Source organism: Monopterus albus, unplaced genomic scaffold (genome assembly GCF_001952655.1).
Source record: "Monopterus albus unplaced genomic scaffold, M_albus_1.0 scaffold17.1, whole genome shotgun sequence".
Classification (NCBI taxonomy): Eukaryota; Metazoa; Chordata; class Actinopteri; order Synbranchiformes; family Synbranchidae; genus Monopterus; species Monopterus albus.
Genome location: NW_018127897.1, coordinates 1,437,495 through 1,452,688, shown reverse-complemented (window position 1 = coordinate 1,452,688; position 15,194 = coordinate 1,437,495). Strand labels below are relative to the sequence as shown.

At 39.8% G+C, this 15,194-nt stretch overlaps 1 protein-coding gene across 11 annotated transcripts in view; it reads right to left on the bottom strand.

The window, feature by feature from the left end:
- The window catches only part of celf6 (CUGBP Elav-like family member 6), a 140,691-nt gene extending 127,444 nt beyond the window's left edge, over positions 1-13,247 (bottom strand). For all 11 annotated transcript variants that reach the window (XR_002274346.1, XM_020592433.1, XM_020592436.1 and 8 more), the window contains exons 1-2: positions 12,925-13,247; positions 4,598-4,680 (exon numbers count right to left, since the gene is read on the bottom strand). Coding sequence is in view for 10 of the 11 variants with exons in the window: in XM_020592433.1 (XP_020448089.1) it covers positions 4,598-4,680; positions 12,925-13,174 (333 nt within the window). In the remaining variant the exon portion in view is untranslated. The remainder of the gene's footprint in view (positions 1-4,597; positions 4,681-12,924) is intronic.
- Between the last annotated feature and the right edge of the window lie 1,947 nt (positions 13,248-15,194).

Below are 15,194 nucleotides of genomic sequence, written 5' to 3'. Positions count from 1 at the left end.
ACATCCATGGCAGTGTGCTTAGTGACACAGAATAGTATTTCACAATCTCCCCCAACCCATTTTTGTGTGACACACGCTGAAGTCAATTTTCTGCACCTTTCATGCACGGAAGAAGAAAAAGAAAAAAACCCAAACATTTTGCTCCTCACTTTGGGCAAAGTTGATACCTTCAACGTTACGCTTTCAAAGTTGACAAGAAACCCTTGAGAAAGTAGGGGTTGGTAACTTTTTATCTCTTATCTTCTTCACTGTTGCGCTTGGCTGCAAGTCATCAATACATGGGTCAGGTGCAGCTCGTACTCTCACTCAGAAACCAAGAAACATGGATCCCTCCACAGAAATCTCCACGAAAAATATAAGTATAAGGTTGTGGCACCGTCCCACACTCAGAGAATTCAACAGAGAAAGCGTGGGAAAAGGGAGTGGGGGGGGATTGGTGTAGATATGATTAGAAAAGCACTGAAGGAGAGGAAAAGCACACAAGTGAATGAGAGACAAAGAGAAGCTGGATCTTTTTTTCTGAGAAAAAAATGTATTGGCTTTTGGTCTTCAGTAGTATCCAATTAGCATGCTTGTTACATAGGAACACCAAGAGTTAATTGGCCTAAGAGGAACAAGCAGCACGGCCATGAAGGGAGAGAGCAGAATTCATTTGAAGGCTCGTGACTCCAACAGCAGCACGGTGGGAGGCTATTTGGCAAAAAGTTGTAAACAACATTTTGCTTCTGCAATAGCAAATATTGTTTTTATACATTCTTTCAGTCTCTATTGCCAGATGGTGTTAAAAAAAAAAAACAACCTATAATGACTGCACTGAAGTTAATAGGCAATCATAGAAAAGCATTTGGTCATCATCAGCTTACCTGGTCCACACAAATAGTCATGATGTACCGTAAAAAGGGAAATGCTAATGAAATGTGCCTAAATAACAATTTGACCAAGGTCTGTGTGTAAATATCCTGACATCTGGAGATAAATCATTCAGTGACATGACCTAACCTGTCCACATTCAGCACCACAGGGTCGTGCATTGGAGAATATGCTGAAGGCAGCCACAGACACAACAGTACTAAGAGCTCGCCGAGGACAACAGGCTGAATCTCTGATTACATTTAGCGTTTAAACTGTAGCAGCAGGATGTGATGCACAGGACATCAAGCGCTCATTATGCTCTTTACATGTAATTAATCAAACAATGTAAACAAAGCTTGCTTCAGCCACAGCAGACAGAGTCGGATTCCCTGGTGGCAATTCAAATGCAGTAGACACAGGACAAGATTTAGTAAATAAACAAGTATGACTTATAGGAAATTGACAATTCTCCGCCAGTATTGAGACAATACAAGAGTCATAACCTCCTGCTGAGACCGTGCACATACACACATCTTGGCCTCCTCCCTGTTTCTGTAAGGCCAATAGTATCTTTCCTTTGTGTAGTATACACAGTATGTTCATATGAAAATATGTGCAGGAAATATGTTTTGAAACAATAAAAGTATTACATGAAGGACACACAAGTAGAAAAAGAGCACTCTATATGAAACCTTTGAGTGCCGGGACATGTACTTGTTCTTTCAACCATGCAGATCTGACCCCATTTCAGGAAAAGAAGACCTCTAACAGAACTTTTTCATTCTTAAAAAAAAAAGTAACTCTAAACCTTCCACAGCACTAAGTAATGCCAAAGTAAAAATGTTTTTTTTTGTCTGCTTTAATTAATACCTTGTACACATAACATGAGTTATTCATCCATCCAAATCAATTAATACATTGTGTTTGTACTGTTACAATATGCAGCAGCTAAGTTATGGTTATTTTTATATTGTTGGGCTGACTTTCTATAAGCAACCAACTCATTGCTATTTGGTTGTTAGATTACTGTTCGGGAACAAACCAAGCAAGGATACGACTAATCAACAGACTGAGTTTGAAGTCTCCCATGTGTGCTCTTGTTTATACAGTGTACAGTATGTAGCCAACACATGTGTTCCCTGCAGGGGTACTACTACTAGTACTAGTACTTTAACTTTGTCTGTATTTCTTGTTCTCTAAACAAACCGAGTTTCAGCTAATATAGCAGACAGACAACAAAAATAGGAACATGGGACAAGAAATGAGATCACTTCTGCTCTCTGCCCTGTAGAGGTTAGTTTCCTTTTGACAGATAACAGAAAGAGTATAAGGCAGGCCATGCTCACGGTGCTCTGGCTTTCTCTGTCGCAGTCCAAAACCAGTTGGTTACAAGGACAAATTGATTACATTGAATACAACAGTTTATTTAACAGGGACAATACACATTAATAAACATTCATGTAAATGCACCTGAATTAGCCAGAAGGCTGTTTTTTATCTGTAAGCCCTGGTTAATCAAACGCTCACATCTTTTTTCCTCATCATCCAAATTATGGGTCGGAATGTTTTCAAGTTCTTGTAACATTTGTAGGCTCTATATGAAGCAACATTAGCAAAAAGTTTGCCTGGAAAAACAAAAAAGAAAAAATGTGTTCGTTAAATAAGTGAAATCCATCGATCTCTGTGTTCTCTGTGAGTTTCATTGATGAAAAAAGGCTCTTAGGTCTTAGTGAGGATGCCATACCAGGACTTCATTAAGGTATAATTTTGCTTTCTCCAAATGTAAGCTCATCCACATATACAGTAGAGAATGGATAAACAAGATTAAGCTGATCACTGTCAGAGCTCTTTTAAAACTATCACATGCTCTAATTTGCATTTAACCTCAAATGACATGACTGTGCAGCTGCTATTGCAAATGCGATTTACCTGCAGAAAATTGACTTTTTAGTCAGTAGTAATATTTTGTTCACCCCACGTTTTATTTAAAGTTTGTTTCACGTTTCATCTTATGTGAAAAAAAGCTTTTTTTTAAATGCCAGATGTCTCGCTGGAACAAAATTTGCATTTAGGGTTGTCTGACTGTCACACAGCCACAACTGGACTACATAAGCATGTCTGCAACTTTGTGTGAAGAAGCCCCTGAAATGGTAGCATTATACCACTGAGCATCTCAAACCATTAGGCCATGACAGTGACAGTAAGGCTTGTCCCAGAGTGTCATCTCTCCTGGTCTTTTTCTGTGTCTGTCTTATCCATGCATCAACACACACACACACACACACACACATACACAAAAAGACAAAACATCTTTATTAGCTTTCTGTATGCAGGCTTTGCTCACAAGATTGCAGGACTGACTCCTTCCTCACTGTGAGCTGTACTGGGGAAATGTTTACCAAAACCCCACAGAACATGCCACTAACCTTTTTTCTAGATAGAAGACAAAAAAAGGATGCCCCTTTCTCAAGACAGTAAAGACAGGAACACCTATCTGGGACCATCATGACAATCATCTCATTATGAAGCTGCAGGAGACAACAAAACAGGGAGCCTGGTCTCCCAGGGACTGTTTCACCACAGTATACTGGTGTGCTTAGCATTCAGTGAAGAACCTATGATATACAGTGAAGCACAACCAACTGATTACCCCAATGGCGAGGAACAGCATAGATCCCCATCAGCCACCTCTGCCCTGAAAATTATTCCATAGTTTTTTCCTCTCCTACTTCCTGTTTCTTCCTTTCTATCTCGCTCTGTCTCTCTGTACCTCTCTCTCCCTGAAGATTCCGATGGATATCCTGGGGCTCTGATTAAAGCCCCAACCTGGGAAAGCATCTGGGTATAGCCAGTGTGGAGACAGGGCACTAGAGCAGCTTCTTCTTCTTAAAGACCCGCAGGCATAATTCAATCAAACCTCAATAATTCCCCCTGATGTGAGAGTTGAATCCGCCTCACACACATCAAGCACAGATAGACACCACAAGCTCATGCTCATCCCACACTGATGGTCTCCTCCTGGGTGGGCTTAAGAGCCCACTACTGGGTATATTTTACCTGTGCTGTTTGAAGAGGCCATTATTTTAATTGAAAAAGTTACCCGCCCGCCAAAGGCAAACAATAGAAGACAGGGTGGCGGGTGGGGGGGTTGGAGTGTTGAATAAAACAAAAACAGCAGATGGTGATATACATGGTAAAAATGATTGTTTATACTTACTGTTTGATTATATGTGATAATGAGAGTGGGATTCCTCAAGGCAATTAGTGTCTGTGGCAGCCGATTGTGAGAGGACAGGGGAAGGACAGCACAGGCTGTTATGAAGGAGCGCTTATCAAATATCTCCATCAGGGTGGTTATTGTAAGAAGATACTGCAAGGTGAGATAGGCCGCTCACACTCTTCGAGTATGTCAACGCAAGTGTGTTTAGGTGAGTGGGAGAGAAAATGTGAGCGTTACTTGATCAAGAGGTTCAGAGCCTAAGAAAGCATGAGTGACTCTATCAAAATGTGAGCGTTACTTGATCAAGAGGCTCAGAGCCTAAGAAAGTATGAGTGACTCTGTGCATCTGTTTCCATGTCGTTATGTGTGCATGAATGTGTGTCTTAATGTATACTGTGCCCCCATATCCCTCAGTGTGTGTGTGTGTAAGTGTCATAAAATTCCTATGTTAACATAGCTTCCCACTCCAGGTCGGCTGTCCCGGGGGTTTTAGCCTATGACAGCAGGCACATCGGGGGCACTTACCCCTGGCAGAGTCTTCTGTTCATGGAGGGCGCTCTGGGCCTTCAGTGCTGACTCTCTGGCACAGTATGTTAGAAAGGCACATCCTGCAGTATCATGGAAACAGGAGAGACATTTTGCTTATTCCTCCAGCCCATAACAGAGACACAGAGAAGTTATGGTCACATTTAAAACAACTGTACATTTAATGTATGTGTATAGGATACTTAACAGTCATAAGAGACCACAACACATAAATTCCAAAAGGTATAAAATCATGTTTATGTCAGTATGATCATTTCAGCATTCAACAAGGGATTTCAACATTCAGTACCCATCTAGCTCAATGACTACAATGTAAAACTTAGGCAACTGAAGAGAAGCGCTCTCGCATGCCACGTAGCTTTCATTGCCCAGGCACAGTTAGCACTCACACTAAGTGCACAATGCCCGAGTCCATCTGAACCATGTCTGGGACCACCTCTTCAATCAGGCCAGGGCACGGTATGCTTGGCTCGGAGCAATCATGCTACTCAAACACTTTGGACTTTGGGGTTCAAACATGGTCGGGCACAGTACAGATCGCCTAGTGCGGGTACACCCTAATAGATGTGGCCAAAGTTAATAGTGCTATACCCTCAGAGAAAATAATATGCTGGTTGGAAATGAAGATTAAAATTTTACACATTTCTTTCCAAAGTATGACAACCCCTTCAGATTGGATTTACTGAACTCATGCATATCTTCACTGTTAATCAAAATTAAATATTTGCTATATTTCTAAGCAATCACTTTCAAAGTTATTGAAGTAGACACAGGAGGAAAAGTTAAACAGTGTGCATGCTTTCCAGCTGCCGGGGAATTAAAAAAAAAACCTATGGTTTTGAGCTGAAACTCTACCTTCACATATTTCTGAAGATTGTTCTCAAAGTTGGAAAATTTAAGAAAACAAAATGAACATGCATCAATAAATAAGGCCCTAACAAACATGTGACCACTTTCATTAAAGGGCGAACAATTTGCTTTTACGTGCTTGGCAAAGCTGACAGTGGGTGACCCCGTTCAGAAGAGGTTTTGCACTGTGCAGCATAATTTCACATTACTACACACTTGCTGCCAAAGATTCCCATGGGTAAAGAGAGACGCACACACACTCAGACACCTACATACAGATGATACTCGGCATGCACTCATCACCTCTGAAACCCAGCAACACAGTCTGGCACCTGGCCAAGAGAGCTCCCTTTCATGACAACCTTCACCCACCTCTACAACTAGGCAGTTACTCAAGAGGAAAAATCACCTAAATGATGCTGATGAAACGGCAAGCCACAGAGCAAAGAAGGAAAGTTTGGGAGCCCTGGGGAAACACTCTTCATCCTCTGTGACATTACAAAACTGTGGGACATGGATGCTTCCCCAGGGACATGTCCCTGCAAAGCCTTGTGGGAATCGTAGGCTGTTGCTGACACTCTTCTGCTGCTCCAGTTATTTATTTATTTAGTTTACCTTGCTGCATTACATATGTTTAATATACATCTTGACAAAATTTCATCCCATGATTTGTTGCAGTATGAATTAAAAAAAAAAACGACCCTACCAAAACCAGGAGAGCTTTGATGCAACAGTAACAGCTGTGTTTTTCTAGACAAAGTTTAACGGTAAGGTTTAATTGAATCATTGTCTTTTGAGGAAAGCTGCTCTGGACTGTCCCTGAAAGTCCCCACCTCAATATGGCACAGATTTTTTTTTTTTATGCTTAAATAATTTTAGAATTTCAGAAAACATTTCTCCTTACTTCAAAATGTGTTTAAGCGATAAAATGTAACTAAGTCCTTTTTGTTAAGCACTATACACTATGTACTTAAGCACAGTTTTGTGGAACAATTCTTTACTTGAGTTTTTTTGGGCTACTTTATACTTTTTAGTTTACAACAGTAGTTGCTTGGTGCTTTTCAGGTTTTTTAACATACAAAATATAATCAGTTCATAACATTTAAACAACACATTCAGTGTGTTAATCTTATAAAAATATTGCCATATATATAACCTTAACTGTGCTTTACAGTAAAATGAGTTTATATTTAATGCTTTTGATGTCATTTTATTGCTTTTGTTTAATACCTTACTTAAGTGCTTTTAAATGCCATATTGTTACTTATAGTGGAGTACTTCATAGTATAGTGACATTACTACTTTTTCTTGATCTGAATACTTCCTCCACCACTCTTCAGTTTTTGCTTAAGCAGGTGTAACTGCCTGTGAAACAAGTGAATCAATCTCAGCCCATCGCATATTTGTCCAGCTGCTTCAAGAAAAGTAGCATTTGATATTATCAGTTCAAATGACCTGTTTAACTGGAGCTTTGTACAGTGTATCCTCTAGTATTTAGGCCAGCTGCATGGCTGCCTGGGTTTCCTCACAGGATTGGGAAAGCAGGATTAGGAAAGCTTCCTAATCAAGGGACATGTGAGGCCCAGAGGAATCACTGATTGAGAAAGCCAGTTGTGGAAGAAACAAGCATGGAAAACATAAGGAGAGGCACAATCACACTGTTTGGGGAGAGGTAACAGGGATGTATAGCAGCTTGTAGCAGGTTAAGACTTTCATCTTAAAATTTTACTTGCAGGTTTTCCCACACTGTTGTCACCTTTATATGCAGTCATGCAAACAGGTCTTTAAAAAGCATGCCACCTGTTTGGTTTAGAAAATGCGTACTGAATCCCGAAAATTCACTGCATGTTTGCACAACAAAATATAAAGTTGACAACAAATGCAAGCATGATGCTTACTGTAATGTATTAGATGACCTCAGGGAACTGAAGGAAGGTTAAATTTGAATCAAAGCCTAAATGAACCAAATATTCCAAAGACTGAAGGAAATAAATTAGATGTATTAAATGGGAAGAATAGAAGGAGGAGCACATGGTCATGGGTTCTGTAATTAAACGTAAGCTCTGGTAGTGGTTCAACAGGTGGTTTCCCATGATGTGCTGGTTAAGTGGGGTGAAAAATAATACTTTGATAATCAAAGACAACTTACTACACTATAGTGAGGGATGAAAGTTCAACAAATTATATTTAAGGCAAAAGAAACAGTAAGCCAGACCAGCTTAAAGAGCAAGCAGGAAATATGAAATATGTTGTTGAGTTTGCCAGACACGTTTGGGGTAATTATCTAAGAAACTTTTCCCCCTGTAACTCTTCTTCTAACAATTTATTTTAAAATGGAAATTAGTGTGTGCTCACAATTGCATGCATCCAGGCATTAAGAGTAAATTGTGCTTTTCTAAGGGATCAGGCACCTGTAATTGAAATAACTCCAGAACAAATTTGTATAAAATTTCAATTCATTAGCAGTGAATTCATGAATCATGAGGAATTTACTCTCCTGAGGTCTCCTCACACGTCTGAACCAAGAATGTTCATTAAACTGGGAAAAGAATGCAAATTAATTTCCAAAAAAGATTTAGGGGCTAAGAAATTATGTAAAATAACCGGATGCTGCTGAATGTGACGGTCTGACCCTCTCATGGGTACTGAGACAAGTACAATGTTGAGGATTCATGCACCGCTTCATGTTTCTGTGTTAATCACACTATTACTGCAGAGCATCTTTCCAGCTTTCAGTCATTCTATCCATCCTCATCCAGAGTGGGCTGTTTAGAGCAGTTAACTGTCTAGTTCGCACACAGCCCACCTTCTAATGATCACAGAGGTCATCTGTAGACTTAAGCTGCACCTGTCACATAGCTCACGCAGACTGTCAGTCACTGTCCAACACGTCCTCTACAACACTCATACTGTAGATAAAAACAAATACATACATGGATCTGCAATTCACTGGCTGTAAGTAAAAGTTAGCAGAATTGAATTTCACGGAAAAAACACCGAACTGTCAAGGAATTGTAAAGACACTTTCAAGGATTTGTTGTTGTATTCTATGACTCATTTGCAATTAGATATTAGTGCCCTACTGTGGTTTACTTTTGACATTTCAATGCCTAAGAGGGTTTTTTATGTCAATTTGGCAAGCTATTTATAGCCAATTACACTGCATGGACCTACCGAGGAGAGCAGAATGGATGAGGATATTTAACAACTCTTTGTATCTCTTCCTCCTGGCTGTGTGGTGCAGCTCAGAGTCCCTCCTCGCAGCAGCAGAGACGGATTGATAGATAACGCTACTCAAGCAAAAGATTTGCCCCCCACCAACATTCAGCATGTCTGAACAATGCATGCATTCTGGCACTGACACTAAGTATTATGATAATGTAGTGCTCAGCGAAATGATGGATGTTAAACAGCATGACCTGGCTGCACCACACACTGATGAGCACCATGCCCGCCAATAGTGTCAAGTCATCCCACACACTGTATAAGGCTCCCTGACGACACACAAACTATCAAACCGACATTAAAGACAACAGTGTCAAACAACAACGAGGCAGGATATGATCATCGGTAAAAAGAAACAAATGAAAACACATCCTCTGAATAGACATCAACATAGAGCGAAATGCACAGGAAAATATAGCATGTAATGTTTCCTATGCAGATTTTTAGACCTGAATAATTCCCTTGAAATATCCTAAATGCCTAAGGTAAGAATTCACAAAACATCTGAAACAGCACCGATGCATTACAATCCACATGAATTAGTCATGAGAAAAAGTGACATATTTTGATCTGCCCTTAAATCCATAATTACGGTGCAATTCACTGGATACAGACTGTGAAAAGAGGTGGTCCCTCAAATCATTCATTAATGATGGTTTACTCACTCATACCAACAGCCATACACATGATCTATGCAAAATCAAATTCTTCTCAACCACAAACTAAGCTCAAAGAGGGATTTCAGAGTAGTAGCCAAGCTAAATTTATGGCAGTGCACTACATTTTTATTAACTATATGCTTGTAAGGATTGTGGAGCCAAGCTGATTACTCCTCCCCTACTCTTCTGTTATTCTGCTGTGAAAAATATTTGCATTATTGTTTGTTGATAAAAAATGTAGACTGAATTTGTGATAACATTTGGGGCCTTTGACTTAACAGCTAACCACTATCAACAGCATACCATCTATTTCAGTGAACCAAACAAAACACAAGTAACTTTTTAATCCACTATGCAATGAATATACTGTTGACAAAATGACATCACAAAACCTTCTATTCTATAAAGGCGGAGGAAATGACTCAAGCGCTATACTACCACAGTGATGATTAACACTTGCCTGAGCAGACTAATACAATCCATCCCGGCGGTACAATAGCAGACATAAGTAAAACTATACACTGGACAGTAGTTGTAAAGATGAAGATGTATCAACACCCATTTAAGGGACTACGGCCAGGTGGCAGTGATTCTGAGATTGTCATGCCACCCTATCCCAGAGAGGCTGATGATATGAGAGCAGTGAGATTGAAGCAAAACAGTAATCCTGTGGGCCAGAAAACCAAAACAATGAGCCAAAAGATGCTAAAAGGCTCTGTAGAGCTGAGGGGAAGGGAACTGCAGAGTTGAGTGATAATTCTCTGTGGTTTTATGAGAATCACTGTCATCATAAAAATGATTATAGTCGCTATTTAATAGACATCCCAGAATGCTGAAGCAGTTAGGTGCATTTGATTACTGAGATACCTACATGCTGAATATTATCAGTAGGGCCCAGGGGAACCTGATAATATGGGGTGATAAGCCATAATCCAAATATCTATGGTATTTATTAATATTTTATTTTTATCTATCTATCTATCTGTTTATTTATTTATTTATTCCAATACAGAGCGCATACATACTGAGTGAATAAAGAAACTAATATTAACTTCACTGCTGAGTTTTTATCAAAATTTACTTTGACAAGTAAAAGAGGAATGAAATATTTACCAGTGCAACAAAACCCTAGGTAACTGCTGATTTATAAAACTTGTATTTTGTTATAATTGTTACAGTTATAATACAGTAATTATAATATTTTTATTTTGTTTTTGAAAGTTATCTTATGTATAACTTGGTACAAAAAAAATCAAATCACCCTTTAGTTTAAAAGTCAGATTATATGAATGACTGTTGTTCAGACCTTAAGACAAAGGATGCAACACCATTCAGTCTAAAGTAATGTGAAGCATTTCAAAAACAGTTACTGTAAGTAAGTGATTCGTTTTACTTTCAGTTCTCCCACAAAAGCTTTTCTTTGTTTCAGAATGGCCATTCAGTCAGTGTTTTAAACTGGTGTCCCTGAGTAACACTGCTCATAAAATACTACACCTATTTCTGTAACACACTATTTCCATATTTTTACTCGTTACTTTCTTGCTTCAGTCTACACATATCACACATTGACACAGCGTGAGGCATGAGCATAGTTTAGATGAGTGGCCAATGAGAAAAACTCATCCATATAATGCGCTGGTGAAATCTTATTAAAAGTGCACGCCTGTGTTCTCAAAGTGACTTTGAATGTCATGTGGGATGAAGTGGGCATAATGCATACATCAGGGTAGCCTTGGTGGGGGATGATTTAAACTCGCATACAGTCTAGCTTTGGAACAGGATTATCCTTCTCAAGGCAACCTTCCTCCGGAGTGTTGACATTCAGGGATGGTGGAGGACAGGCGTAAACAACGCGGATATCAGAAAAATTGTTTTAATTGATCACCAGGCTCTGGAACAATAGAAGAGGAACAATAGAAGAGTAGGAGGTTGACCCCAGCGGCTGATGGCTGGAGGAACAGGTGGTGCATGGAGACCTTCGGGGATGCACACACAAGGCAGCACTGCTGAGTCCACACTCATTTCTCCCACAACAGCACTTGACTTGATCAATAAAACCATGAACTGTAGCCACTGACATACATATCATACATAAGCTGCCGCCATGTGAATAGATTATTTTTTTTTACTGAGCGTGAACTGATTGTTAATTATGCTTGTGTGTGAGGTATTGTGTTTGTGTGAATGTTTTTAAATAATATTTAAGATTACAATAAAATAAACAGCATAACAAACTATCTACAAAATAGCATTGATCTCTATCAGAAATAGCAGTGTTATTATTAGTTATTTATTTTAATACAGCAGGGTCATTTAGCTGATAATGCAGTAATAAAGTGCAGGCTCTACAGTATATACTCTGCTTATGATGACATGGATAAAGCTTGACCTTATTTTAGATTTCCATTCTGATAAAATTCCTGTGCAAATAACAAGATAATAATAACAACAATAATAATAATAGTTTACAGTTGATGCAGTGTAGTGATTATTAAACTCAGCCACAATAGATTTATATAAAACCCCAAGAGTAGTGCAATTCAACGCTTGTAATAATGATATATAAGCATCTAAATTCAAATAGGAACAAAACCATTTCTTTTCTAAATTTGGTTAAATTTGTTTATAAGAGTTCCTGTAGTAAACGTAAAATATAAAGTTATGAAGCAGTTAGGCAATGTATATGTGTAGCTAAAATACCTTCCCACCCTAGCTGCACTCTGGCATTCATTATTATAACTATCATTACCACTGATCGATCCCTGATTTCCCGTGGCCTGTCTGACTAATTACTAAGTGAATTGATCCCGGCCGTTTGAGAGAACAAAACAACCGAGAAGACCATGCATCCTGGCTCTCAGCCTTTACTATTATCCTGCTTTGTACTTCCTGACTGCAACCCGCCCACGGAGCAGCGTTACAGTGTAGCTGTCATGTAAATGGTATTTTTAATTTAATATATATATATATATATATATTACAGCTTATGAAAAAATAGGTTGCATATTTGCCTGCTGGAAGGTCAAAGCAACATGCCAGCATCACGTTTAATCACGCAGCGATGATGATTGCCTGACAAGGGCTGGCGTTTTCACTCCTCCTGAAAGCATTTCTCTCCGACAATTTCCTGCAAATGGACTAGATATCGTACAAAATGGCTTTTTTTCTGTAGTTGTGAAGAAAATTGTGCAGCTACAGAAATACCACATCATCCCGGCGCGCTCGCCAGTCCCGCCCCCTTAAACTGGAATGCTCAGCACATGATAGTCAATGTAAACACACAAAGGCGTTTTCAGCCGTAGTATTCACGTGGATTGGCTGGACGCGGTAACAATTAACCCTGCGCTCGCTAGCCGTTCACTTCCACGTGTTCTCCCTCTCACGCTTACATTGTATTTGTGTGGGTGTGTGTTCGTGTGTGTATGTTCTACGGGGATCCCACTCTGTCCCAAACATCTGCAAATTAACACACTTTTCCTGCTTTCTGCCCCAGAGCTGAATCGGGACGTTCTTTGATTTCGTTCTCTCTATTTTCTTAAGGAACACAAAAGTAGAGATACCAAAATAACCAACCTTTATGCATTCCCGTAAACCTGTCTTTCAGTACAGTGAGTTCGTATATCTTTCCGAATTCCTCAAACAGGGGTTTCAGGTCTTTTTCCTCCAAGTTTCTGGGAATCTGCCCGATGAAAAGCTTGATGGCGTCGTGGTCCTTCATTGGAATGGTGTTCTGGCCGATGGTAAGCCCGTTCATCCTGCCGGCGCTGTTCGTGGTGCTGAATCCATTCTCTTGCTGCACTCCGTTTGCAGTGACTGTAGCCATCTTTCCTCAATGGGCCGGCGGGCTGCTCTCTCTCTCTCTCCCGCTCTCTCTTTCACACTCACTCGCTCTCCTTCTCCCTAGTGCACAGTGTCCCCCCCCCCCCGCCCCCCGCCGTTATCGTCCTCTCACCGCACTCCTCCGGTTTTCCCTCCTCAGTGGCTCCTCTCTCTTTTTCCTTTACAGCCTAACTCCTCTCGTTTGGAATCAGCTTGATTATTATTTTTTTCTCATGCTTTATGTGTTTTCATATTTTAAGTCCCCACCCCCTCCCCCGTCAGCCCCCACTCTGCTTCTGACGTCAACTCGTACTCGTACACGTACACGCTCACACCACGCCCACCACCCAATTTGCATAATGAGCGCGGCCAATGGGAGAGCAGGATGGCTGAGAGCCCTACAGGGCAGAGTAAGAATGCAAACATTTGTGTAAAGCATGGGAGATTTAAACGTTGCAAAGACAGCCTCTGTCTGGTCACTTTGTTTGGTTTTAGCAACAAGACAAAATCAGGTGTGGCTGGGGTGGGGAAAGGGCAATCATCGCTTTGTAATATATTTGTAATATTGTAATATACTGTGCAATGAAGGATTTACATTATGTAGAGCACTTTGTGTGAATATGTGAATGTTTGGGTGTGTGAATGGGATAACGGGCAAATAGTGTGACACCACTTTGAGTATGCTGCAATGCATAGAATAGTGCTACACAAGTATAAGTGCATTTACCATTTACCATGCTACTAAGGAGCCCTGTTCTCATTACTCCTCTGCTCTGTTGATTCCAGGTGTGTCCATGTTTTCCCCCCTTAAGTAATTCATTAATTAATTTTTCCTCTGAGTTGAATAATTACATTCTTCTGGCATGTTGAGCATAAAAAAGTCCTTGTCAGTTGTTAAAATAGAAAACCAGCAGGGCTGTAAATCCTGAGGACCAGCCATGAAAGACACTGCTGTGAAGCCTTGTAGAAGTGTTTTCTGCAGCAGTCGTTCTCAGTCCTGGTCCTCGGGAGCCAGGGCCCTGCTGACTTTCATTCTAACCATCTAACAGGGACTACTTTCAACTTTGGATGCCAGGCAAATGCTATAAACTACTTGGGAGCAAAAAAGCAAAAAAAAGACTGGACTGGGAGTCACTGCTGTGTTGCTGTGTGGAGCTGTGTTCAAATGGTCTGATATTCTTAATAGTTTAAGAACCCTTCAAAAGTGTAACATACCACAAACTTTTAAAGAAAAATTATGCTTTTATAAATACTGTAGACTTCATGTTAGACAATATTGTGATAAAGAGCTATATAGTCACATAAGGAGACACCCACAGACCATAAAAAAACTTTTAAGTAAACTAATAATAGAACTTATCATAGAGTGGGCCTATGTTAAAATAAAAAGCCCAAATGTCATAAAACAAATAGACCCCTTTGCCTCTCCCCACAGGGAGATTTGTAAATGTCAGAGCGCAAGGTCAGCTAATGGTCAGTGGCCTTGGACGGTTCCACATTTTGTCCATTTAGTGTATTGCTCAAGGACACTTCATCAGCAGAAACATGGGTTTGAGCAAAAATCCTTTTGTTAAGTGATGAAGTTACACTGATAAGAATTGCTAACTCTACAGCTCTAACTCGATAGGATAAATATTTATCTCACTAAACTACTAAGGATTTACTGCAGACAATTCAAAGTGCTACCATCCTGTCATCATCTGTTACCATCCTTTTACCATATGCACCATGTCATGTTTATGTTTCTCTGGAACATAGCAGTAGGAATTTTGTAGGCTCACTGGTATTTTTCTGATATCAGGGTTTTTTTTTATTTTAAAAAAGACAGTTTAGAAAGAAAATGTGAGCTTGGTCAGGTGCTTGAATCAAAGAGAAATTTGGATGACTAGTTAAAAAAAATAAAAACAATCACAGCATGCTGGAATACAATACACCTTATCCCTGGAGTATAGTGCTATGTAAAGACAAATGTGCTTCTATTTCTCCAGAACATAAAGACCATGCGAACAGATAAAGAGAAAAAG